The sequence below is a fragment of the Gossypium arboreum genome, chromosome 1 (genome assembly GCF_025698485.1).
Source record: "Gossypium arboreum isolate Shixiya-1 chromosome 1, ASM2569848v2, whole genome shotgun sequence".
Taxonomy (NCBI): Eukaryota; Viridiplantae; Streptophyta; class Magnoliopsida; order Malvales; family Malvaceae; genus Gossypium; species Gossypium arboreum.
In genome coordinates, this window is record NC_069070.1 from 121,589,385 (window position 1) to 121,617,272 (window position 27,888).

At 29.9% G+C, this 27,888-nt stretch overlaps 3 protein-coding genes across 4 annotated transcripts; 1 reads left to right on the plus strand and 2 right to left on the minus strand.

Annotated features, from left to right (window-relative positions):
• The first annotated feature begins 9,472 nt into the window (after nt 1-9,472).
• Nucleotides 9,473-12,634, plus strand: LOC108480485 (ACT domain-containing protein ACR4-like). The gene is made up of 7 exons (XM_017783503.2): nt 9,473-9,839; nt 9,991-10,036; nt 10,123-10,237; nt 10,323-10,390; nt 10,866-11,465; nt 11,929-12,033; nt 12,119-12,634. The coding sequence occupies exons 1-7, from the start codon at nt 9,766-9,768 to the stop codon at nt 12,461-12,463; spliced, it is 1,353 nt and encodes a 450-aa protein (XP_017638992.1). The 5' UTR covers nt 9,473-9,765; the 3' UTR covers nt 12,464-12,634.
• Nucleotides 12,635-13,726: 1,092 nt separating this feature from the next.
• On the minus strand, nt 13,727-16,649 carry LOC108480322 (photosynthetic NDH subunit of lumenal location 5, chloroplastic). Its single transcript, XM_017783272.2, has 7 exons — nt 16,501-16,649; nt 16,179-16,394; nt 15,939-16,089; nt 15,774-15,862; nt 15,085-15,139; nt 14,711-14,796; nt 13,727-14,099 (listed from the first exon to the last, which is right to left on the minus strand). The coding sequence occupies exons 1-7, from the start codon at nt 16,522-16,524 to the stop codon at nt 13,941-13,943; spliced, it is 780 nt and encodes a 259-aa protein (XP_017638761.1). The 5' UTR covers nt 16,525-16,649; the 3' UTR covers nt 13,727-13,940.
• Nucleotides 16,650-17,997: 1,348 nt separating this feature from the next.
• LOC108480478 (uncharacterized) lies at nt 17,998-23,445 on the minus strand. Of its 2 annotated transcripts, none has more exons than XM_017783496.2 (10): nt 23,003-23,445; nt 22,747-22,919; nt 22,477-22,635; nt 21,614-21,667; nt 21,243-21,386; nt 20,916-21,072; nt 19,761-19,933; nt 18,899-18,954; nt 18,676-18,778; nt 17,998-18,410 (listed from the first exon to the last, which is right to left on the minus strand). In XM_017783496.2, the coding sequence occupies exons 1-10, from the start codon at nt 23,238-23,240 to the stop codon at nt 18,318-18,320; spliced, it is 1,350 nt and encodes a 449-aa protein (XP_017638985.1). In that variant the 5' UTR covers nt 23,241-23,445; the 3' UTR covers nt 17,998-18,317. The 2 variants fall into 2 exon arrangements, with proteins under 2 accessions (XP_017638985.1, XP_017638984.1); XM_017783495.2 differs by having other exon boundaries at nt 21,518-21,667.
• Between the last annotated feature and the right edge of the window lie 4,443 nt (nt 23,446-27,888).

The following is a 27,888-nucleotide window of genomic DNA, read 5'->3' on the forward strand; positions in this document are numbered from 1 at the left end:
AATTATAAAATATCACTTTTAGTACTTAGTTTTACAATATTTTAAATTAATAAAAAATAAAATTATATTTTAATCTCAAAAAATGATAAAATTTTAATTTAATCTTTTAAAATTCATAAAGATATAAACCACTAAAATTACAAAATTACATTTTAACTCTGATAAAAATATATAATTTAATTTCAACCTTTATTTTAACTTCACCCCTAAATAACAAATGCATCCCAACATACCACAATGGTCAAAGATAAATGTTAATATGACATGGCATATTAGGCCATATGCATCCCAACATACCCTAATAATCAAAGCTAGTGGAATCCTATTATGGCATGGCATGTTACGTACCATAATAGTAAAAAAAAAATGCATTAAAACATACCACAAATAAGCCATAAATCTCAAAGTACTCAAAACAAATGAACATGGTGGAAATATATGGGGAAAGTCCAAAGTGCCACAATATAATCCTAATCTCAAGTATTAAACAAATGATAATGGAAAATGTATGGAAATTTATGATAATATTGGGGTCTAAAAAATATAAATAAATAAATAAATGGAACACGTTTTATACCCTTAATTGATTTAATTGTTGGTTTTCTTTCTCAATTTTTCTTTTTATCTATTTCGAGTAATTTATTTAGAGGTCAGTTTAATTTTTATGTTTATATCGATGTATCAATTGATTTCTAATCCAATCAGTCGGTCCGGTCCAGTACAATTTAAATAACACTAGTTGTTCTATAATTTATAAATTTTTTTTATTAAGTTATTCAATTGAACTGGACAACTTGATTGAACTAATTGAACTAAGAATTGGTGGTTTGATCGGTTCGACCATCAATTCAATTCTGAAAATCTTAAATAAAACAAAGAAACATGTTAAACAAATTTAACCCATCAATTCTCGATGCGACCGGTTACTTCAATTCAATCTAAATAATATAAATACCGTATTATTATTCATTAAAAATGCATCGAATATTTATTATATTAATAAATGTGAATAAAACAAAGAAACACATGAAACAAAATTAACCCATCAATATATATAAATAGTTGATTTGCTAGTTGAATTTGTCATGTTATGCTTAAAAGAGATGATAAATCCAGAGAGAAAATGGGTGCTGGTAGATACATGATAGGAACTGGGCAGGTTGATGGTTGGTCCACTCGCTTTTCAACCACGTCAACTTGAACTGGATCCAATCTATTTTACCCCCATTTCATATCCTCCTCTACTTTATTTTACTCTTTATATATATATATAAATAAAGTTTTCATTAATTATCTGAGAAGGATATTACATGTTTAAATTTTCTCGAATTTGTAATTAAATCTTAGTTTGATTGGCTTCATCATTGTTGTTAATGTAGGAGGACGTAGATTTGAGTGCGTCAATACGCATTATCCTCTTATTTAAGGGTTAGAGAAAGATTATGAGTAGTTCTAGGCATTGTATCAAAAAGAGAACCCAATTTTTGGAAATTTTCGTTAAAGTTTTTGTATATTTGTTGAGAAATTAATTTTTTAATAGAAGTTTTTAAAGTGTTGTCTATCGGAAACCAGTGAATCCCTCAATAAGTTGGTATTGTCCACAATCGAGGTTTTGTCTCTCGACTCTATGAAAAGCCTGAATGCTTAAGATTACTTGATTAGCCCGAATGCTTAAAGTTGGTATTTTCCACTTTCTTTCTTTCTTCTTCTTTTTTTTTTTTTTTTTTTTTTTTGCATGTGGTTAGCATGTGGTAGACAAATAGTTAATGTTAAATAGGATGTGGGTCTTTAATTGCAATGGGGAGAAATTCCTCCATTCATTGTGTTTGTCATTGCCATGTGTTATTGTTTGTTGTTATTATTATTTTATAAAAAAATGAAACAAAAATAAATAAAAAATAATTCATAGGAAGTGTCGAGAGATACTAGTGGTAGTTAAGAGTGTTGACCCATTGAAAGAACTCGAGTGAGATAATAAGGTATAACAATTCTTTTAATTTGTCAAATCTTAATCATCATATCTTTTCACGAAAATTAAAAGATATGAACTTGAATTGTTGGTTGAGTTCATAATAATTTGCGTCTAAAGCTAATATGATTTCATGCGTGTCTTGATGACATTGTAACAAACAAATTACTAAAAATATCAACGATAACACCATAATTTCTAAATTAAAAAAATACAGAGATTAAATCTAAAATTTCATTAAATACAACATTAAGGTCATGTTTAAATGAAAAAAAGATATCAGCTTCGACATATTGATTTCATTCATATATATTGGTCGAGACTTTCAAGTGCTTATAATCACATTAAATTATGATCAAAATTGTAATCCAATAATGTTTTCTCTATCCACGTGGTTCAAACCCGGAGCTTTATGTTGAAATTTTTTTGTTGTAGACTCTTAAATTTTAAAAATTTATATGTTAATATATGATAAAATTATAATTTTCCTCTAAAATTAATAAAACTTCAATTTAATCCTTTTACAAATTATAAAAATATAAATAAATAATAAAATTATTTTTAACTCTCATAAAAATATGTAATGTAATCCCGGTTATCTCTAAAAAAAATTTTCCGACATCGCCCAAAAATTAAGTGAGTTGTTGGGATGGAACATGCAATAAAATCAGCTTTTGACTCTACAGAGGGTTGGATCTCCACTTGATTTAATAAGCAAGGAGCGTATTATAAGATGATATATTTTCAGGACCAACCACTGCAATTTAATGTGCTCCTTTCCTTTCAATTTTTTCTCTTTTATGATATCATGGTATAATGCAACATTTAGTCCCTCGACTTGATAATATTTTCTATTTTGGTTCATATTTTTAGATTTCAAATTAATTTTTTTTTAATTTTCAAGTGATAAAGTGGCACGATCTCAGAATGCGATATTATCACTCTTAGACAAATTTAAATTCAATGATTAAATTGAGAAAAAAATTGTCAAGATTTAAGACTAATGTGAACAAAAAAATTTTCAAATTGAAAAAATTATCAAGTCTAGGGACTAAATGTTGCTTTATCCCTAAAACCTCTTTTTGGGCAGTTATATCTAGGACTAAAGCAACCCACTAGACTAAAACCTACATATGTCATATAGCAACTACACACGATGAGACTAAAAATCCACACGTGACAATTACATATGATGAAACTCAAATCAGGAGAGAAGCTAGAAATATTTTATGAGAGGGGGAGCGAGATTGAGTTATATATTTTCATGAGAATTAAAATATAATTTAACTATTACATTGCCATATATCTTTATAATTTTTAAGAAGACTAAATTAATATGTTATCATTTGGGGGACAAACTATAATTTTACCATTATTTACTTAAACTTCTATACAACTTCAAGAGCCAAAAAACCATAATTTTTCATTTTAAGGGGTCAAGACCATTATTGCGCTTTCATTTTGCCCCTAACTTGAATTTACGTACTCCATGCCTCGGCACATTAGCTTTTGCCAATAATGTCGGGACCTCATTAGCTAATCCATAAACAAAATGTTAAACATTGAAAAGTTTGGGAAACATTTATTATTTTAATAAGTAACATGTGCAATTTAATTATAATCATTATAAAGCACAATCAAATCGAAACCGAAATATATTTGAAATTAAATATATTTAGACAAAGTTCACACATGATAAAACGTAAAACCAAAATAAAATCTGACCCAATACCTCAAATTTTCAATAACTTCAACTTTAATATTAAATCAATACCCTTAATTAACCTCATAAAATTGCAAAAAATAACAAAATTGACTCAAATAATTTTTACTATTAGATTGACCCAATTTATACCAAAGAAAAAAATATGATTCCATTTTCTCTTTAATTTTCAATTATTTCATTTCATTATTATTACTCGACATAATATTAAATTTAAGTCTTAACGTTTATCTTTTTGTTAATTTGACATTTTTTTAAAATTAAATTTGGCCCTCAACACTAAAAAAAATTTAATTTGACCATCAACCTTTTGAGAAGAGTTAATTTGTCTTTTTAACGAAAATATTGACTAAAACATTAATTTCGTTTAACATGACAGCCTGTATAGCAATCCATATATATTTTATGCTTTTTTTTTTAATTTTTATGAACTTTTTTTAAAAGTATTTTTATAATTTTTAAATTATTTATTGATATTACATTTAAGACAAACATGTCATATCGGTATAAAGTACACGTGAATTATTTTGTAAGTTGCCACACCAACATCGTTAAAAATTTGTCTTTTAATTAGTATTTCTATTAAAAATCGATTTGATTTTTAAAAGATTAATGATCAAATTTAACTCAAAAAATTATAAAATCTAAATTTGCAAAAAATACGTAAACGTTAAAGCTAAATTTGACGCTATCCCTTTTTTATTTTAACTTTTTTTTAATAAAACTATATTCATTAAAGCTTGAGATATTTTAACCATTTTAATAGAAAGGGCAAAAGTGAAAAGTAAATAAAATAATTATAAATAGGAAAAAAGCAACCATTATCACACATGCAAGTTGTAATTTTAGATATAGACAAAAGATGTGTACAATGGACAATAAAAAAAGAGGTGGAAAATTACTCCAAGGAGTGGGGATGATAGGGATATCCATATTCCACCTTTATTAAAACTTGGCCATTAAAATAAATGTATAAAAAAAAGTTTAGGATTTTTTTTAGTTTAAATTTATTTAATTAACCTAATTTGGTTTAGGTTATGGTATTGTTGATAAAAGTTGAGATTTTCGATCCTCGAGTATTCAAGTTTAAGTTTCATCATGCACAATCAAAGGTGAAGTTAGAAAATTGCTTTAGGGAGTCAAAGATGAATTACAAATTTACATTATACTAACTTATAATTCGTAAAATTTGAAGGGATTACAAGGCAATTTTATTATTTTTTGGGGGGAGGCAATGCCACCGCTTGCCCATTTGTCTATGCCACCGTACATAATTACTATGTGTGCATCTTTAATTCTATCATACGTAATTATCATCTGTGAAATTTTTAATAATATTTCGATTCTTCATCCGTTTGTATATAATACGAGCACATCAATTTTATATAATATAGATTATTAATATATATAAATTTATTAAAATTTTGAACCCAAATTTATTAAATTCGATTCCATAAAATATTTTCAAATTGAAATTTACTCAAATTTAAATGAATTCGAATCGAGAATGATGTCAATTTTAAAATTTTTGAAACTGACCTAATAAAAACAAATGTTATTGACCATATTGTGCAAGTGGCAATACAAAATCCAATGGGGAAATAGGGATGTAATTGTAAAACTTGAAATTATATTATAAATAAAGCTAATAATAAATGTGGCCAAGCCCCTTCTTCACCTCACTTTGTCCATTACATATTTATGAGTCGGGTTTGTATTTATACTTTTCAATTTCGAGTCAGTTTGATTTAATCTGATTCATTTTATTGTTTATTAATAAAAATATAAAAAATAAATTTTATATTAATATTGATATATTTTTATAATTAAACGAAAATAATTTATTTTTACTTTTTAAATAGTAAAATAGATTTTTTGCGCAATCACTTAAGCTTGAAAATTTTGGATCCCGACTTGGACCATGAATACTTTTATCCATCCTTACAAATAGAAAATTTTTGAATCGATGAGTTTCAAAATAATATTTTTGAATAAATTTATCAAAATTTATGAAATATATTTCATAAAATATAATTATAATATGAAAAAAATAATATGATACGAGAGATTATGTATTAAATGTCATTTAATTAGTTTTAACTTTAATAACCCCAAAAACATATATTTATTGCAACTATTAAATTGATGTTAGGTACATCACATATCAAGTGTGAATGTTGAATTTATAAATTATATTTAATTTTTTAAAAATAATATAAAATAAAAACTATGAAGATAAAGAAAATTAATACAAATTTTATCTTATTTTTATTTATAATTAATAATGAAAATATTTTTAATTATAATCATAAAATAGAATTAATTGTACTGGACATCCCCAAATTGATATGTGATCCCCCAAACTTCAAAACTCTAATTGCATCTCTAAACTTTCGATGTTATATCAATAATGTCCTTCTATTATCAAAACAATTAATTTAACCGTTAAATGGCATGTCAGATCTTATGTGGCATAATTTAAATTGAAAATTTCAAAGAAAAGTTGAATGTTACCGCACAACTTTCAACAGTTAAAACTAAAAATAAAGTAAAATTGAAAAAAAAAGAGTGAACGATAAAGCCTTTGTAAATGTTTTGAAAACCTAGGAATCGTGATTTTTACAATATTCATTTTTCTTTAAATTTTTCACTTTAAACTGTGCCACGTAAGATTTAACATATTATTTAATAGTTAAATTAATAATTTTAGTAATAGAATACCTTAATTATATAATCTTGATAGTTTAGGGATGTAATTAGAATATTTAAAGTTTGAGGATCAATTTAAAATGAAGGTTATAGTTTAAGGATGTCTAGTGCAATTAACTCTAAAAATTATACATATGAATAATTATAATTAGAATCAATCATTAAATTGATAACTAGAATATATTCGAGTTTAAACCAAAATAAATATATTCACATATAATTTGCATAGCATGAAAATCGAACCTAAAATCTCAAAATTCTAACCATATTACTATTAAACGAAACCTCATTAGTGATATTCCTATTTTATATATTACATAAATTATAGACATGTTGCAAATTACAAAATTGTCCTTACATCAATATCTAAATTCAAAACCTAAATCCAATAATAATAAAATCCAATAAATTGCGTATAAATGTTAATCTTACATTCCTTTTTCCTTTCAGATCATTTGGGAAAATATAAGTGTCAAAGCAACATTTAAGTCTATAAATTTAAAAAATAAATTATTAATTTGGTCCTTAAAATTTTTAGTAACTTTTTTTTAATTTTGTCATTAAATTTGGATTCCTTTAATGCATGATAATATTTTGAAATTGTGGCACATCATCACCTGGAAATTTTAAAAAATTTATATATTTCGGCCCTTGTACTATGAGTCAAATTGCATTTTGCTCTGTTAACTCAAAGAATAGATAAATTAATCTCTGTACATTTCTACTATTAAAAACTTGCGTAGCTGATGGAATAATTAAACAGTTACACATACCTCATGCTAGATGGTTTCTTTTATCTGCTTTAGCTAATGTAGCTTTATTTCATACACAGCTCCATAGTTGAAATTAGACCTGATTATGGGCTAGGCCACCTCCTCAGGCCCGAAGATTCGTCCAAAAAATGGATTTGGACAAAAAATAAAATTTGTTTTTTAAATGGGCCAAGCTTTGGGTAGGATTTTTTGGCCTAAGCCTAGCTCGACCAAACCCGAATCAACCTAAACTTCCTTTTTTGCTATTGTCTTGCTGCCATTTCATTGTTATTTTACTACTATTTTATTGTTATTGTTGAATACTATATAAATCTTATTTTATTGTTAATTTTGTTACTATTTTAGAGGTATTTGTTTGCTAAGTTGCAACTACCTTAATGTTATTTAAGCATAAAAACTTTTTTTTAATGCACATTCAATTTATTAGAAAACATTTTTTTTAATATTTTTAGTATATTTAATGTATTATATTTTTAGATTTATTTTTATATACAATAATAATCTAAAAAAAATTAATACAATCAAACTTGATTTTAACATTTTCAATCTGAATTTGACTTGAGTAGAATTTTAAACCCATTGTTTGAACCGAGCTAGACTCAAACTTAAAAAAACATACTTAAAATTTTGCTTCGACTCGATTCAACGCAACCCAATCCAACTCATGTCAACTCTAGTTGAAATCTGATCCCATCATTTTTATTTTTAATGCATTATTTTGGTATCCTAAATTAATAAATAAAAACAAAAGAGCCAAAAGAAAACAACATAGAGCGCCGCCGCGTTCCTTGTGAACACAAAACACAGCCGCAACATGCAAACCCTAATAAGTTAGGGTGGGGCCCGTATTTACAATTAAAGCACGCGCTGCACTTTTATTTCTTTAATATTAGGGTAAATTCTACCAAAGGTCACTAAACTATTAGTCACTTTACGTTTTGATCACTTAACTTCAAAAAGTTACAAAATTAGCACTGAATTATACAAAGATTTCATTTAAGTCATTGAACTATTTGAAAGTTTTTATTTAAGGCACCGAGCTGTTAAGTTTTTTTTTTAATTCAGCTAGCGATTTCTAAGCGATAATTCGACAATTAATACGATGGATCAGTTTAATGACCAAAACTCCCAGACAGTTCAATTACTATTTTATAACTTTTTAAAGTTAAATGCTTAAAACGTGAACTTATTCATAGTTTAACGATCTTAAGTATAATTTACTCTTTATTTAATTAATATAGTTAATCACATTAAATTTCTATAAATTTAAAATCGAATTAGAACATACCCTTAAATCGAGCACAATTTTTTATTCATCTAATTAATGAGTATCTCATAATTTAGTAATTATTAAATAATTATGGAACCATGTGTGTCATTGCTGAATTGGCTAAACATTAAAATAAAAATCCAAAGAATCATTGACGTATATAAACATCTGTACAAATGTAAACGTGCTGGCTGATGAAAAAAAATTAAAAATTAAAAATTAATTTCTATTTTTATAAAAACGTATTTGTCTTTTATTCATTTAAATTAAAAATTCTATATTTTAACAATTTTTAAGATCTAGCTTTGATACTTAAAATGTTAAAATTTAAATCCTTTCGATTCTTTATTTAACATTTTTTTGAAATTTGCTTACTATCGAGTATTTATCGAGTTTATAATAATTTATTTTCGGAATTTATATGCTTCCATAGGTGAAATGATGCCAATTTTAATAAGGAGGTATCAATAATTAGACTCAATTTTTAAATTAAAAAAAGTAAAAGAATATTTAGTTTTTAAGTTTACTTAAACAGAATGACTAAATCTCAAACTTTATTTAAATATAGGGACTAATAATAGAATTTGACCATTAAAAGTAAATAATTATTCTTAAGATTTCACCCCATGTTAAGTGTGTCCAATAATTTATATGGCTTAATTTATTAGTTAGTATATAGGTGGATTGAGCAAGTGGAAAGGTAATTTGTATGATTACTAGTTAATGCAAATATTATAGTATTGGTTCGATTCGGTTAAGTTTTTTTTTTTAATTTTTGATTATTCGAGTTTTTAATTTTTATATTAATGTTGGGTTTCGTGTTTTGAGATTTATTTTGCTTGAATTGGATTGATTCAAAAAGACATTAACTTTATTGACTCAATAATTAATTTAAATAGACTGAATTAATTCTTTTATATTATTAATTAATTATTTAATTGAATCGGATAGACGAATTGAATAATAAACTATTGGTCCGATTTTGAAAATATTATTTTCGATAATTCATTATAAGATACACCGACGAGGGATTAAAAATTAATTGAAATATGGTTATATGTTGTTATGTGGCTCCAAAACTCTTCGTCCAACTCAAGAGGCAGCCACCACCACCCAACAAAATCACCACACACACACACACACACCCTTTCACAAAACCAAACTCTGAATCCAAAGCTTAACAAACTCTGTGTCTTTCACTGAACAAAAAAGAAAATATATTATATATAAACACTACCCCATTTCTCTACGTCTTTTCATAATATAATTCGCATTCAAGTTCCTCTCTTTGTTGTTGGATTCTTTTTGCTTTTCACAAAAAATGGATTGTTGGTCTTCTTCTTTAATGGTGGATGAAGAGTTTGAAAAGCTCGTTATTCGTATGAACCCACCAAGGTATACCATTTTATTATTTTTTCTTTCTTTTTTATTATTTTGGTGTGAATTTTTCATTCATAAAGTGGGGTTCTTTTATTTTTATTTTTTAATTCATCTTTCAATGGGGGAGGGAATTTCAAGAATTTTGCCTTTGATATTGGTTTTGCAGGGTTACAGTTGATAATGCAACAAGCAGGAAAGCAACTTTAATTAAGGTACCGGATTGAATATTTTTACAATTTGCTGAGGATTTTAGAAAAAAAAAGTTATGGTTTTATTGGGAATTTTTTTTTTTTTGCAGGTTGATAGTGCTAATAAGAGAGGAAGCCTTTTAGAAGTGGTTCAGGTTTTAACGGATTTAGATCTTTTAATTCGACGAGCTTACATTTCTTCAGATGGGGAATGGTTCATGGATGGTTAGTCTTCTTTTGTTTGTCAATTATTGGGACTCTGTTTCTTTTAATTCTGATTGGGGATTTTTATCAAACGGTTTGTGTGCAGTGTTTCATGTCACAGATCAACATGGCAATAAGCTATCTGAAGTTGATGTTGCAGAAAAAATTCAACAGGTAATTCTTCAAAAACAAAAACCCTGAATTTTTCTTATAAAAAAATTCATCAAACTATGGATATTTGGCTGAAAATTCCATTAAAAAAGTGGTATTTTGACATTACTGAGGTTATATAGGGGAGGGGAGGGCGGGTAGGATTATCCCGAGATCAAACTCAAGACTTAAGGACAACCGGAACTTCATTTCAACAATAGTCCTTTGCCAGGCTCGTTATGAGCTTTATTGTTGCAGCTTGTTTATGCTCCATTCCTCTTATTGTGAGGCAAATTTTGATACATGTTGTGTACTTATCTGGTTGAATGCTTCCATTACTCAATACCGAGCTGAGCCGAGTTTTCGAGCATAATTTCCGTCCTGTACTTAAATAGATACAATGTTGTCAGACAAAAAGGGAACAGTGTTTATTGTATGTCTGTACTATGAATGGTTTTAGGTTACATGTTATTAATGATTGATTTAACATGTTTTTCAGCAACTGGGACCGAGATCGTATAGTTTCCGGTCCTTGACAAGATCTGTGGGTGTTCAAGCTGCTTCAAAACAAACAATTATTGAATTGACAGGGAGAGACCGACCAGGTTTGTTGTCGGAGATTTTTGCTGTTCTTACCGACCTTAAATGTAATGTCGTAGCTGCTGAAGTATGGACTCATAACTCAAGAATGGCATCGGTCGTTTACATTGCTGACGAGACGACTGGATTATCGATCGACAACCCTGAAAGACTAACGAAGATCAAACAGCTTCTCCTCTATGTCCTGAAAGGGGATAGAGATAAGATGAATGCTAACACCGCTGTTTCGTTAGGATCGATGCATAAGGAAAGGAGGCTGCATCAAATGATGTATGCTGATCGTGACTATGATATGAGTGATGCTAACAGTGGATCAACAAGTGATCGGAGTAAACCGCAAGTAACCGTGGAAAATTGTGAACATAAGGGTTACACCGTTGTGAACTTGAGGTGCCCCGATAGGCCTAAGCTACTATTTGATACAGTTTGCACATTGACAGATATGCAGTATGTTGTATACCATGCGACCGTCATAGCAGAAGGACCTGAAGCTTATCAGGTTGGTCCGGTATTATGTTCTTTTGGGTAAAAGTACCATGGAGGTCTTTGTAGTAGGAGTTAGATTGCATTTTATCTCCTCTACTAAAAAAATTGGCAAATTAATGCTTGAATGTTAGATCAAAGACCAAATTGGCCATTTTTGTTAAAAATTTCATCCATTTTTACTTTTAAAAACATGAGGTATATGTGGCACGCCACATGTAACTGTTTAGTTATTTCGTCAGCTAAACCAGTTTTTAATAATAGAAATGGAAAAAATTTTCAACATAAGGGACTAGTTTGCTATTTGATCTAATGTACAGGGACTAATTTGCCCATTTTTTTTAGTAAAGGGGACAATATGCAATCCGAATCCTAGTATGTATAGGAGCTTTCATGATACTCTTACAGTTCATTTCGATTTAAAATCAATCCCATGATAGTTAAATTCATGGATTATGATCCATTTTATTGATTGATAGGAGTACTATATCCGGCACATGGATGGTTGCCCTATTAGCTCCGAAGCCGAGCAACAAAGGGTAATCCATTGTTTAGAGGCAGCTATCAAAAGACGAGCTTCCGAGGTACAAAAAACCGCGAAGTTCTGATTACTTTTCGCTAATTTGTTGTCTCAATATCAAATTGTTACTTGTTTGTCATGTGCTGCAGGGTATAAGATTAGAACTTTGCAGTGACGACCGAGTCGGCCTTCTATCGGATGTGACTCGCATATTCAGAGAAAACGGTCTTTCTGTCACTCGAGCGGAGGTTAAAACGAGGGGTTCCCAAGCCGTAAACATATTTTACGTGACTGATGCATCTGGGGATCCAGTAAAAAGTGAAACAATTGAAGCAGTTCGAAAAGAGATTGGTCTTACTATACTCCACGTGAAGGATGACGCCTATTCGAAATCCCCGCCGCAAGAGAGTCGGATATTCTCATTGGGAACGCTATTCAAATCTCGATCCGAAAAGATTCTTTACAACCTGGGATTGATAAAGTCATGTTCTTGAAGTGTAAATTGTTGACAAAAATCTAGAATTAGACATAGCCATTTTCAGCTTGTAAAAAAAGGGCTCATGTAAATACATTTCTTTGGCTTCCATCTCATGGTCTTAAAGACTACTGTAAATACATATATGTTACTCTTTTTTTTCATTTTTTAAGAAAAGAATTTTTAAAAATGGCTTTAAAAGCTTCAAATTCTGTGTTATAATTGCTTTTAGACATTGCCAACATATTCTAGAAAATGAAATGAGAGTTGCACAATGCCCTTTGGCATATCATGGTGCCAACTGCAAGCCAATCATTTGTCTTCATTCACAAATTGAGGGGAGTAATGGATATATATATATATATATATATATGAGTAAAAGTATTATGGAGGTGTTTGTATTAAAAGTTAGAATGAATTTTGTTTATTTTACTCAAAAATACCAATTAGTTATTTGATCTAATCTATAGGATTAATTTATCTTTTTTAATAGAGTAAGCAAAATACAATCCAATTCTTAATATAAAACTCTCTTTGAATATGTATGTATGTATCTGTGGAGAGAGATCTACTTATATAGTGTAAAATTAACAATTTTAATAAGTATTTACTGTGAATTATAAAATATCATTCATAAAAAATTATATTAATTTTACAATCATATAAGTAAATCATTCCCTTATTTATTATAATTCGAATCAATGTATCTAATAGTAGCCATAAAAGAAAAAGGTGTGGTGTGGAAATTGAGTTGGGTTGATTATTGGGGGCTTTTTGGTGTGGATGGAGTTGGTATGCAGCATGAGGTGGAGCATCATCTTCACACTCACAATCACATGCTTTATCTATCTGTGACATGACTGATGAATTTAAGGTAGACTATATATCCCCCAATGATTCCTATGTATGTATGTATGTATCCAAATTGCATTCCACTGGGTTTTCATGGTTTGTTCTTTTAGCACAAATACAAACAGGTGTTGACCAAGCCACTCTCATTATGCAAAACAAGTGAACATCAACTTTCACTAGGGATGAGCAAAACTCAGTTAATGAACAAGGGAAGATAAGGTGTATCTTTTTAGCAACCGACTTAACCAAAAAAACCCAACCAATCAAAGTTATTTCGGTTTCCTTTAAAGCAGTTTGGCTTTAGTTATCGTTTATGAAAAAACCAGTTTTTGGTTTTAAGCCGAACCGATCAACTGCATGCTCCGTCAAAGTGAAGTCCATTACAACTATTCAAGGTCAAAGTGAGCCATGGGCATTCATCAAATCCAAGTTTAAAGGAAAGCTCAGTCATTTTCAATATCACAAGTTTTCAGTCAAAATCTAAAGAACACTTTTTGAGTGTTTGATTCCTAGGTATATATATCCATACATGAGGTGAAGAAAAACACTTCTCTAGTAACTCAAAATTCATTTAAACTAGAGCCTTTGTATCGTGAAAACTACTCCGAAGTTCAGGGAAAAACTTGAAACATGAACACCTAGCATCAGGTTTCAGACATTGGAAGCTCACCACAGTCACTAATAACCACCTTCTTCCTAGGGCGGTCTCCTCTATCAGTCTCTTGTGATTCAATGAGCTTAACAGTATCCATGCCTTCCAAAACCTGCCCAAATACAACATGCCTTTGATCCAGCCATGGTGTCTGCAATACATATATATTAGCATTGGAGTTATAATGCCTGTATTAAGAGCAGCTATAGATAATTTCTAATTGAAACTAATATAGCTAAAAGAAAGCATTGGGAATAGCTCCTCTCTAACTCGTTGCAACTTGTGCGTAATGGTGACAGCAACTGAAAAGTAGACATTAATTGAAACCTAAAGCATACTTGTGATCTATTCCAAGTAAAATATCAGACATGTAACTTGAGATAGTTTAGGGTTCAACAGTGCAACAACGATAAGTCCTCTCGTATAATGTAATATTTGCAATGAAATCTAATGACAGAGAATTCAATTTCCACACATGAGAGACTGGCACCAGCACATACACACTATCATTATAAATAGTATTAGCAATAAACTATTTGATTTTATGTTGGTGGGTAAAATGTCGAGTCTTTCACAATTTTTTGTCAACTAAAGCATCAACCATCACAAGTCATGCCAGAGACTATAATAGTATCACTTTCGATAAAAAACTACAGCCAAACCAGTAACCGGCCAACATAAGACGCAAGAAAAACTACGATGATAACATTAAAACCCAAAAACACTAGCAATGATGTTTAACCGAACAAGGAATCAACATACCTTGACAGTGCAAATGAAAAATTGGCTGCCATTGGTGTTGGGGCCAGCATTTGCCATACTAACGACACCTGGTCCAGCATGAGATACTGCAGGACATTCTATGTATCAGAAATATGCAGGATGCGTGCATTAAAGACATAAATTTGGAAGCATTGTTCACTAGTTTCCGACAAACTAAAAGTTTGATTAACAGCATACTGGATAGCCTGAGCTTGCTGCTCGGGTCTTCAATGAAAGGGAATAAGGATCAAAAGATAATAACTTAATAGGTTAGATTATCCCGAAAAAGAATCCTGCACTACCACCATCTTGCTAAAACATGGATGTGCTAATCAACACTTCTATATTGATACAAATAATAACAATCAACTTACGCTTGAAGTTTTCATCTTTGAAGGTACGACCGTATATGCTTTTGCCTCCGGTTCCCTGCAAAATAATTCAAAATCATTGCTTCTTCAAGCATTTGGAAGCTGATAAATGCCTACATTCTATACCGACTCAAAAGGTCAAACAATAATGCCTCATTGCATAAGACAACGGCAAGCAAACAGAAGCAGCATTTTCTTGGAAGATATAAATATACTTTTTAAAGAATCCGATAAGGAAATTGCTGATATTCAATATACAATAAAGATGAAAACGAATTAAGAGAAAGAAAATTCTATGCGACTGAGACGAAGAACAGACCAAGAAAAAAAACTATATTAATAAAACAGAACGGTCTTATGCAGAAAGTCATGCATCTAAGTGTTGAAGCAAACATTATTGACGGAAACCTAAGTTCACCATAGCGGATTAGCAATGGCCATTAAGGTGGATTAGTCTCCAAATATGTTTAAGACCGCCACATGAAATATAATTTATATACATTAAACATGGAGATTATGCTTGCTAGACTAAGTTATGAATCGACCAAATTTCATTTTTGTTTGTCAACAATGTTCAAGATGATCGAGAAAGTAAAGGCCGCATTTTTTTGAAACATTATCGGGTTCACATGCCACCAATACTACGAATGTGATTAGCAAAGCTTTCGTATATCGAGCACGAATATACTCACATTTCCTTTATCAAAATCTCCTCCTTGAATCATGAAATCTTTAATGACACGATGAAAAGCCGAACCTTTATACCCGAAACCCTTTTCGCCTAAACCAAAGAACACACAAAAGATCACAAAAAAAAAACTAAATGTTAAAACCAAAATCAAAACAAATTTACAAACCAGTGCAAAGGGCACGGAAATTCTCAGTAGTTTGAGGCACATCATCACCGTACAATCCAATCACAATTTTCCCAGCTAGTTTACCCACTGGGTTCCCGATACTTATATCGAAAAACACCTTATTTGTTATTTTCGATTGAATAGGTGCTACCTACAAAAACTCAAAAATCAAAAAGAAAATGATCAATACAAAATACTCCCAAAAATCCCAAAAACCCAAAACCCAGAATAAACCGTAACCTCAGCAGTGGCCCGAACACTGCGGCGAACACGGTGATTATTGGTCTGGGGTGAGTTAAAACGGGGAAAACGAAATGACCCAGAGAAGGAACTCGATGAAGATGAAATCTTGGGGGAAAGTGAGAGTGTTCGAGGGAAGTTCAAGGAATTACTGGATGTGGAAATGGGTTGGTTCTTGGGTGGGGTTCTTGGAGATGAAAGAAGACCCACATTTGACTGCAAAGAAAGTGAAAAAATGAGAATGTTAATGAAGAAGAAAATGATTAGAGATATATAACAAGTAAAGAGAAATTAAAGGGGGGAAATACAGTAATATATATACCAGTGTTGTTAAAGAAGACGCCATGGGAGAGAATCTTGGAGCTTGAAGGGTATATTGCAAAATGGGGGACTACGCCAAAATGAGAAATGAAGGGTTGAAATCACTATGAATTTATCCACCGTATGGGCTTTGTTTTTATAGGACAACATGAAGGTGGCTAAGTACTCGCACGGTAACAGTTATGGATAGTGGAGAGCATGAGACTGTTAAAACTGATTTAACTGATTCATCAATTCCGTTAAAACTACTGCTTTAGCTGATTATAATTTTAACAGTTACCTAAGGTATAATTTTTCTTTAAAGCTCGATTGGTATAGATTATTTACATTATAGAAGGACCTGCATTCGATCATGCTAAAACACATTAATCTCTTATATAATTATGTTAAAGTTTAATTTTTAATTATTTTATAAATATTTTAAAAATAAATAATTAATTAAAATTTATTAATTTGTAAATGCTGAGGGTTAAATTTATTGAGTTTTTTTATAATTTGAATTAAAATGGCAAATTTTGTAAACATTAAGGGCTAAATTTATTAATTTTTTATATTTAGTATTAATTTGATAGAATATGCAAACATTAGAAGTTAAATTTGTTATTAGACCAATAAAAACGTCCACGTCAACACTTCCATTAAATTTCAAACCGCTAGTGATGTGCAGTAACCAAAAAAATTTTGGTTTCGAATAGTTTCCTAGCTAAATCGAAAAAATAAAGAATTTATTGATCAAAATGGAACTAAATCGAAAAATTTAAAAATTCAATAACCAAAATAAAATGTAGACAATAATTTAGTGACAATTTCTATTCTTTACTCTTATTTTTAGTTTTTTTTTACAATACTTGTTGACCATACTTTACTCTCATTTTAAATATATTAATTAATTTACCAAAAAATATTTTTTGTAATTAGTGATAAAAAATAATGTGGTTTAAGATTGAATTCAAATTCAGTTATAATATAATATTCTTGTTACTAAATTAAAAGTTATTAGCATAAAAATACATTTTAAATTTACTTCATTGAAAGTTTATTTAATGTATCTTTTCAATTTTTTATTCCTAATAAATTTTAAAAAATTAAGGATTAAATTTGAAATTTCTTATCACTAAAAGTCAAAATACAACTAATATAGTGAGACAAATAAAGTAATAATTAAAATAAATAAAAACACATTATTATAATTAATTTGTAATTAAAAATCTTCAATAAAATATAATGAAAATAGCAAAAACATTAGAGTAACAGCAATTAATTTATTTCTTTAATTAAGATCCTCCTTAAAACTAAACCTTAGGGTTATATACTTCGAACTCCTCATGTATTTTTCTCTTATCTTTCTCTATTTTTTCACTTACAAATATTAAAAATTGATCAAAGTGATAACTTTCTTCACTTACATTATTTTTGGGAACGATATTTCCTCTCACTATTCATAAGTACAAAACATAGTGTTAACATTTTTTTTTTAATAATGAAACTTGTACAAATATTACGAAAAAAAGTCAATTGAGTTCTAACTCGATTGATATGGATATTGTTACTAATATAAGAGACATGAGTTTGAATGTTCTGAAGCGCATTATACTCCTATTTATGTATGGATTGAGAAGGATATATGGGTGATTTTAAGTATTATGTTAAAAATAGCAAATATGATCAGAAAGATTGTTCAAAAAAATTATGGACAAAAACAGTATGATTATGGTTTTAATCTCTCTACTATGTCGAAATCTCGACATAGTAGAGGGACGAAAACGAGAACTAAACCGGTTTAAAGGCATTTCTTCATCAAGAGTACAGTGCATGAGATCAGGGGATGACATTCATTCTGCTTGGTAATTTGATACCTGCTCTTCTCAAAAGTTTGCTTGAAGCTTCTTTTGCTAATGATAAAACTTCCTCCTGAAACAACACAATATATCCGATTAGATTAGTTTAGCATTGTTGTTACGGTTGAAAAAGTACTTTTAAGAAATGCGTTTGAAAAGCACGCACTTAGGGTGTGCTTAGAAGTACTTTTCAACTAAACCAACTTTTCAAGCTATAAAAAATGCTAAACATGTAGTTTTTTATAAGTCAAACTAAAAAGTTTACTATGGTAATAATAAACAGTAAACAATATCAAGCAGAAATTAGAAGAGAAGGAACAGATAATAAATAATAATACCTCATCTACATTTAAGATCTTCTTATCTCTCATAATCCACCGACCATTGCACATTACAGAGACAATGTTCTCAGTTCGCATGCAATATACAAGGCTGGAGATACTGCAAAATATTAAAGAAATTAATTCAGCATCCAAAAAAAGAATCATTACAGAGGCTAGTATTTCTGTTTTCATCTTGTTTTTTTTTTTTTTTTATCATGTGAATGATTTTCTTACTCACCAATCATGAATAGGAACCATAGACCATGAGAAAGGGTTGATAACAACCATGTCAGCCTACCAAATAAGTAACACAAACAGCAGTCAGTTTGAATGTTCTGACACATTGTGATGAAATGGAGACTTAGTGATGGCAAAAGGTTTGAAATACTAGGCATAAGTTGGTCATGGGGGGAACTGTACCTTGATATTATATGTAATTAGGTAATATTTCAATGAGGAACTCATATGGGATAATCAAGTTGGTATTCATTCAACGGTGTCTGCATTGCATTCCATGATTCCTAAATATATATTAAGCATTTGACTGAGTTGGTGTCACGAGTCAACCGGATACCAACTCAGTTGGGAAATGATGAAAATACCCATACTTTATAAAGTAAATTTTATTATGTTTAAGATTTGTCATTTTATATAGAAAAATATACACATATAACAGGATTTAAAACCAAGCCTTTATATCAGCATTTGTACTTTACAGTTTAACCAAAAACTCATTTATATCAAGTATTTTATAAATATATTTGTTACATAATTCTATTTTTCCCCAAGCTAGTATGTATTATTTGCTTGGCTGGTGATTTTGCTATTTTCTTCCAGAAGCAAAAAAGCAAGAAGTTTATTTGGATACTGGAGTAAATAAAATAATTGGAAAGATTATATACAAAATTATATCATTTATATGACCAAATTCGTATTTCTACTTTTTCATAGAATGAATATTTATATTTTAGTACTATATTTTACTTATCTGTCCATTTAAATCAATTATGATGTTGTTTTAAAACATTTACTTTTTCTCTTTTTAGCAATCATTCAAAAAGCAAAAGCAAATAACAGAAGGGAAATTAAAATAGTCTGACCTTTTTACCAATCTCAAGCGACCCTATTTCATTGTCCCAGAGTACTGATTTTGCACCATTAATTGTCACCATTTTGAGAAGTGTTTCAGCAGGGAGGGCTGTGGGATCAGTTGTTCCCTTTGCATACACTTCCCGTCCTTTGTTAATCAGAGAAGCTAGGTACATCTCATCAACTACAAGGAAGAAGGTTCAGATTGTAAATAGAAATCGAAATCAACAAGCTTCTTGCATATGACATGACTGAGATAACAGTATAACCATTTTATGTTGTAGTAACAAGAAGGCTATGAGAAGCAGACGATCAATGCTAACACTCGGTCTCCTTACACCTTACAGTTCAGCAAATTTTGGAAGCAAATAATGTCTATCCAACAAATTTTGGCCCATGAAATGCATTCACGTACAGCAAATTTATGATTAATGGTCAATTTACCATTGAGGTTGAAAACTGTTTTTTAAAAGATAAAATATCCATTTTAAACATTATGTTGTAAGGTAGAATATATGTTCGACTTCTTTAATGAGGATAAGAAAGTGATTTCAACCAAAAGCTAAAATTTTTGGCTTGGGTGAAAATCCCAGTTTAAAAACATTATTTGGTTTGAAAAGTAGCTTATTTACCATTGTTTTTGGTTTAAAATCATGATTTTAAAGTAACTTTCAGCATTAAGGCTTCCCTTACCATTGAGACTGAAAAGTGCTTGTTAACCCAAACTATGATTTTAAGCCAAAAACAATGGTAAACATGCTACTTTTCAAACCAAACAAATGTTTTTAAACCGGGATTTTAACCCAAGCCAAAAATTTTTGCTTTCAGCTTTGCAAAAGTGCTTTTGGTTGAAACCACTTTCTTATCCTCGTTAAAGAAGTCCAACATATGTTCTACTTTACAACATAATTTCTAAATTCTAAAATGAACATTTTACTTTCAAAATCACTTTTTGACAGCAATGGTAAAAACTGTCAAAATTTTCAAAAATGCTTTTCCACGTCACTTTTCAAAAGCACTTTTTAATCTCAATGGTAAACTAGCCGTAGGAAAAGGGAATCCTTGGTCTAGTATAGCAAAAGCACACATAAACCTATTAAGCACAATGGTATTTTCAAATATGCAGTAAATGCAGGAAGAAACCATGTTTAAGAGATCAAACCTACCAATGCTCATTCTATTATTAGATGGTGCCCCATCTGTGCCCAAGGAGACAGTGATGCCAGCGTTGAGCATCTCCCTTATTCGTGCAAATCCGAGCATTCGCATAGCAGAAGCAGGACAGTGAGATACTTTGACCCCAGATCTTGAAAGAAAACCAATCTGGATAACATGATGGGAAAAAACTATGTACTTATCGATTACAAAGTAAACATCAAACACTTATTGAACTTCAGTTTAGCACATTATGTGGTAAAATGGTAAGAAATTATGCATAGCAATTGAATTGTAGTTCAATTAAGCGTTAACACATAAGTATTTCAGCAGCTCACCTCAGTATCATTTACCCAAACTGTATGAGCTGCCAATAAGTTTTCTTGCAAGAAATCTATCTTGTCCAAAAATGTAACTGTCCCATGATCGACTTTTCGGGTTTCCATCACAACTTGATTCTCATAGGGTATCTCTGCAACATGCTAAACCAAGGAAGATTATACGAATCTACAATAAAAATAAACATACTTCACCCCTCCAACATCCTCCTTTAGCCCGGTTTTTGCACACAGCATAAACAAAGATAGAGAAAGAGTGGTAGAGATTTAACTACCATATGGATGCCAGTTTTTAATTCTCTAGCGGCATCTCTGGTTTCAAGCAGTAAACGATCAGTAGAGTTCATAACTTGCCTAATTCCAAGCCATACCCTTATACGGCCATCTGCTGTATTATTGTGCTTCTCGTAAAGCTTCTTTTGAGACTGCCAAATTGAAGGAGCTTTGGTCATTCAACAGAAAATTTTGAATACAATAATAGAACATTAATGATTGCAAATGAAATCGTAATCAAATTAAGCCCAACCCCAATAACGGTACTCGTTCAATGGCAAAACTTGTGTGTTTCAAGTTAATTGGCCTGATGTTCAAGTTTAAACCTTGAGTTTGTAACCCATTTCTCCTTCTTAAGGGTGTAATTGAGCCAAGCTAAGCCTAAATATTGACAAGCTTGAGCCCAAATATAGTTTGTAACCCATTTCTCCTTCTTAAGGGTGTAATTGAGCCAAGCTAAGCCCAAATATTGACAAGCTTGAGCCCAAATATTGACAAGCATGAGCTTAAACTCGACTGGAAATTTGGAGCTTGAATCTATTTCTAAGGTCAAGCATGGCTCAAGATATAATCAAAGCTCAAACTCAATTAAGCTCCTTTATCAATTTTCATACTCAAACTCGAAGTTCAGCTCAATAATTAAGTTTAGGGTTAATGACATAATTAAGGGCAATAATGTAATGTTATAATCGAAAAATATTTTATATATATTAAAAATGAAAAGTTCGATCAGGCTGACGAGCTCTTCGAGTTGAGTATTACTAAGCTCAAATTCGGCTCAACCAATAGCTCAAGCTGCTTGAGCTCAACTTGATAGTTACCAAATCGTTCAATTTTTTCTTTGGAGTAAACAGGAGTAGTTTGCAAGCATCAGTTTCTCATTTACAATACTACTCATTCCGCCGTTGCCGTTGTAATGTAATTTCTTACTAGTAAAAATGGAAAAAGTATTAAGCCCAACCTGAAGACATTCATCCGTTGTTCGAATCCCCCACGATGGCGGTAAACCATCACCGGAGTCCATGATTGATTCCGTTAAGCAAGCTCGCAATCCCAGCAACTCAACGGATCTGGCCATTCCAGTCACGTGCTGCCCTCCCGCTTCAGCGAAGCACGTGACCTGTTCCAAAATTTATCACCAAAAAAAATTTCCGGGGAAAAAAGTAAGACCATGAAATTAACATTCAATAAGAACAAAAAAAACCAATCCGAACAAAAAGGAAATGCTTACACCGGAGTGAATAAGTTCGACTCCGCAAAGTAAAGTAGAGATGTAAGAGTCTTCTTCGGTCATGTTGGACTCGTACGGCCAGATCCGATGGTGAAGCCACGTCATTAGATCAACGTCGTCGGCGATTCCTCTACCGAGCTGCTGCGAAGTGTGAACGTGTGTGTTGACGAGTCCTACATCGACAACGCCCAAATGAATCGATCAATTCCTTGTTGATTTCTTATAAATAAAGCAAAAATTCTAAAGAAGGGAATACCTGGAAGCAATATTTGACCGTGGAGGTCGAGGATGTGGTGAGCGACATGGGAGAATTGTTGAAGAATATCTCGAGATTGACCGATGGCTTTGATTTTGTCTATGTCGATGAAAACAGCTCCGTTTTGAAAGACTCGGCAGTCAGAATCCATTGTAACGACCACCGCATTGTGGAGTATCATGGTCGACGACTCAGAGCCTAATCCGCCGCCGGCTCCGCCGCTGCTGTTTATTTCCATCCGTCGTTTTCTTCTTGCTTTGGCTTAAGCAAATGGGGAGCTTGTGCTCAGAGTTTTGACTTTTTTTAGTAGTTTACTGTTTACTTCGGGGATAAGTACCGTTATTTAGGTGAAATTATGGTAATGGTACCTATTTTATGCGTTAGTTATTGGGTAATACTTTTAATTGAGAGATCTTTACTTAAATATCCCCTTAACCTGAAAAAAACTAGATTCAAATTGTATAATATTAAAATCCATTTTAGTAAGAGCCCATTTTAGTATGACAAAATTGTTGAGTGAGATTAAAAAGAGGGAAAATGCTAAATTTAGCATATCATTTTAGGATTTAGGATTTTATTCTAAAAACATGATTATATGAATAAATTAGATTGGTTGAACTAGAAATTGGTTAAGATGTGGATTAGAATTGAATTAAATTTTTTATTTTTAATATATTTTAATAAAAATTTAATAATTTATTTAATAAAATAAAAAAAAAAAGATCGATCAAACCGGTAGATTTACCCTTGTGAAAATCTTCCCTAAAAATGAGTACAATAAGTATGAATGTTAGAATTGAGTACAATATGTAGCAATCACACCGATGCTTATTGTATCAATGAAGGTAACAATTGAATTTCGAGATGTCTTGAAAAAAGGTATAAATATAAATTTAGTCCCTAATATTAATTTATTTTATTATTTTTATTTTTATTTTTATTTTTAGGTCATTTTAACCATCAAAAGTATTATTCTCTTTTAGATGCAAAAATTAACCAAAATGTTAAATTTTAATGATTTTGACATGGCATTTCATGATAGTTTATGTATACTTCATTATTAACATAGATAATTTTTCTAAAAAAATTTTAAGAACTTTTTAAAAATTTTGTTGAATTTTCAAATATTTTTAATTTTTTAATTTGTATGAATTATATGTGGATTACCATGTGAGTGGCTATATAGTTATTATTTGAATTTTAATAATTCAATCAAATTTCCCATCCAAAAGAATACAATTTACTTAAAATTTGAAAGTTAAAGACTAAAATGATAAAATAAATAATATTAAAGGTTAAATTTATCATTATATAAAAAATTATAGGTAAAAATTTAATACCATAAAGAGAATATTAGGTATAATAAATTTTGGAAGGTTATTTGATGCAATCCCACGTGTGTTTAATCATCAAGCTCCTTTTATTGAAAGCTTTTGGCTTAAATATACATTCGGCCCCTGAATTTTGTACTTTTTTTAAGTTGGTATTTATGAGTTTTTTTTTTCCAACTTGATATTCAGATTTTCATTCCATCTACGGACAAGTGGTGATGATGGTGTCATAATTTGATGTTTAAAAAAAGAAATATTAAAAGTAAAATAATTAAAAATATTAAAAAAATTAATCCTCTTCATTTCTCTTCACCAAATTGTTGTTGATTTTATCATCGATGTCGGATTCCGACGTCCTCTCCGGCAAATTACACCACCAAATCTCTCGTTTGAAGAAAATAACAATAGTTATTATTAAATAAACAATTACGAGAAGGTGTTTTCATTATAACGCTAAGGTGGATAAGATCTTAAAACTAGAAAAGGGAAAAAAAAATCACAAGTTATCTTCAGAAAATTGAGCTCTCCTTGATGGTCCTCGTGATAACAAATGAAACATTCTCCAGCGTCTTCTCCAATAACTTTATTTTTCCCTTCGTATTTATGGGTTGGATTGAAAGGAATTGATGGGAAAATGTAAAATAAGTGAAAGTAAATCTAATTTAATTTATTTTTTTAATATTTTTATTTTATAAAATTTTACTTTTATAATTTTAAAGGAAATTAAATTATCACATCAACCTTTCCACATGTCACAACATGTGTTTCATATTTAATATCATTACAATAAAATATTATAATCCTCGACGAAATGAAAATCGAGATACCAAGTTGGGAATTGGGATAAAAAATTATCAGTACCAACTTAGAGGAAAATACAAAATTTAGGGACCAAATATATATTTAAACTAAAACTTTTCTTTCTTTATTTTTATTTTTGAAATTCTATTTTTTAATTATTATTCTCAATTAACCCCATCAATCATTATAAGTGAGCACATGTGTGTCTGTAGAAGTTGCTGAATTTGAAATTTGGGAGAAAAAATCATTGGCAAAACTATGAAAGCAAGAAGGTTTTTTTTTTTTTAAATAGAAAATTATGTTATAAATATATGTCAGAATAATTATAAAATAAAATAAAATAAATATAAAACAGAAATAGATGAAGAATTGAAATATAATTGGACAAAATTTAACTATAACAATTGGATATAGTAGAGTCTAATAGTTAGAGATTCATGTATGATAATTGTGGTCAAGTGAGTCCCGACAATGATGACATTGCCAATTCGAGAAGATTTTCATTTCTTTACAATCTTCGAGCATAATATTTTTATTTAAATCTATCAACATTTGTCTAAACTCTATTGTTAGGGCATAATATTTTTATCAAAATTCATCTAAATTTTGGATAGATAGTACGACTCTTGAACAAGTTAATCGACAAAGCAAGGCAAAGTAAATCTTGAGACAATGTATCACTGTTTTAATGAAGTATTCATTAATTAAACTGGTTGACCTCTCGAATTCCCTTCTACACGAGGTATAATTATATAATAAATATTTTCCATATCCATTAATTTAAAAAGAAGAAGAAGAATAAAGTAATATCTAGTCTTTGAACTTGACAACTTTTTTCAACTTAACCTTGAATTTTGAAAATTCTTTTTAAACCCCTAAGTTTTTTCAAAAAAAGTAATTAAATCCATTAAATCTTTGGGTAAACTATATCCAAGGTCACTAAATTTTACTAAGCTTACATTTTGGTCATTCAACTTCAAAAAGTTACAAAATTACAACTGAATTATTTGAAAGTTTTCATTTAAGTCACTAGTCTATTAAAACCATAGTTGTATTGCCTTCTTTATTTGCACCACCTACACCAATTGAAAATTCTCCTTCTCTTTTTTTCCCCATAATTTAGTCCTTTCATAAAACAACTTTGAATGTCTCAAATCTGTGAATAAAAATTCAAACAACTTTCTTCTCAGATCTCCAACACTTACTGTCAGATTAAATGTATATTCTTCTACCTATTGATAAGCACTAATCTATCGTACCAATTTTTAAATTGTCAATAAAAACTCACTAATCAAACTTTAATTTTAAAAAAATTAATAACCCAATAATGTAAATAAAAATTATCCAACAAATTCTAACATTTTTTAAACTAATAGTTTAGTTTTGGTAACATTGTCGGTGGCAGGCCATGGCAATTTTGTAGCCGACATGGCCACTATTACATGTTTTTTTATTCAACAACGTGGCACTATTACATGTTACAAGGAAGATATTTAAAGGCCATTTATTTGGTACCCCTATATGACCCTCATCTTATAATTAACCACATCAAGGGGTACACGTGTGCCATTAATTGGTAAAAATTTTTTCACCTAATTTGGAACCATCCGAAAAAAAAATCTTTTAAGTTTAGATTCGGATAAATTACACTATTAGTCATTAAACTATAAGTAGTTTTAGTTTTGGTCGCTTAATTAATAAAAAGTTATAATTTGGTCATTAAATTGTTTAAAAATTTTCATTTAAGTCACTAAGTTGTTATGTCTTTTTTTTTTAAGTTCCTTTAGTGAGCTCCAAGCGACGATTCGGCGACTGATACTATGGATCGATACCTCTCGACGAGTAGAAGAATATACTTTAGATCCATGACGATCTGACAGTCAGTGTCAAAGATCAAAGAAAAATGTTATTTGAATTTTGGTTCACAAATTTGTAATGTTCAAAGTTGTCTAACGAAAAAAAAAATGAATTGTAGAAGAGAAGGGAAAATAGAACTTTCAATTGGTGCAGGTAGTGCGAACAGAGAAAGTCGTGTAGCATCAATTTTAACAGCATGGTGACTTAAATGAAAACTTTTGAATAGTTTAATGACCAATTTGTAACTTTTTAGTCAAGTGACCAAAACGAAAACTTACTCATAGTTTAATGACTGATGGTGTAGTTTATCCTAGTAATAATAACTATATTATGGCACTCTTACTATATGAAAAAAAATTATTTAATATATTTATAAAAGATTGATAATAAATTAAATGTGACTTTTGTTAAAATGCCGAAGATGCGAAAGTAAAAGTTATTGTGTATTAAGTTAAAATATTATCATATGCATATATTTTCTTGGATTTTATATTAAAAGGACAAAAAAATCCCTTTGGTAATTTGTCAACTGTGTTGGGACATGATTATGAGTGACACCAACTCAGTAATAAAAATGATATCTTAATATTCGATATTCAGTAATCACATTAAATTTTGATTATTGTGTGTAATATATTCCTAATATTTGAAATGAAAACTTTACTTAAAAGGGTACTAAATTTTTGTGTTAGAGTTACATTGCATTCCGTCCCCTTTACTCAAAAAAAGGGTAAATTAGTCATTGTACGTTAGATCAAAGAGCAGACTAGTCATTTCTATTAAAATATTAATCTATTTCTACTGTTAAAAACTGGCGTTACTGACAGAAAAACCAAACAGTTACATATGGCATGCCACATGTGCCTCATTTTGACATACAATGATCAAGTTTTAACA

What these genes read in the sequence shown, in the direction of transcription:
- LOC108480478 (XM_017783495.2), bottom strand. Translation starts at nt 23,240, where the DNA reads ATGGAAATAAACAGCAGCGGCGGAGCCGGCGGCGGATTAGGCTCTGAG. An exon ending in TAAAAACTGGCATCCATATG is followed by an intron (nt 21,387 to 21,517) that starts GTAGTTAAATCT and finishes TCCTTGGTTTAG; the next exon opens with CATGTTGCAGAGATACCCTA. An exon ending in ATGGTTCCTATTCATGATTG is followed by an intron (nt 18,779 to 18,898) that starts GTGAGTAAGAAA and finishes AATATTTTGCAG; the next exon opens with TATCTCCAGCCTTGTATATT.
- LOC108480485 (XM_017783503.2), top strand. Translation starts at nt 9,766, where the DNA reads ATGGATTGTTGGTCTTCTTCTTTAATGGTGGATGAAGAGTTTGAAAAG. An exon ending in ATTCGTATGAACCCACCAAG is followed by an intron (nt 9,840 to 9,990) that starts GTATACCATTTT and finishes TTGGTTTTGCAG; the next exon opens with GGTTACAGTTGATAATGCAA. An exon ending in AAGGACCTGAAGCTTATCAG is followed by an intron (nt 11,466 to 11,928) that starts GTTGGTCCGGTA and finishes ATTGATTGATAG; the next exon opens with GAGTACTATATCCGGCACAT.
- LOC108480322 (XM_017783272.2), bottom strand. Translation starts at nt 16,524, where the DNA reads ATGGCGTCTTCTTTAACAACACTG. An exon ending in GTGTTCGGGCCACTGCTGAG is followed by an intron (nt 16,090 to 16,178) that starts GTTACGGTTTAT and finishes GAGTTTTTGTAG; the next exon opens with GTAGCACCTATTCAATCGAA. An exon ending in TTTTCATTTGCACTGTCAAG is followed by an intron (nt 14,100 to 14,710) that starts GTATGTTGATTC and finishes TATGTATTGCAG; the next exon opens with ACACCATGGCTGGATCAAAG.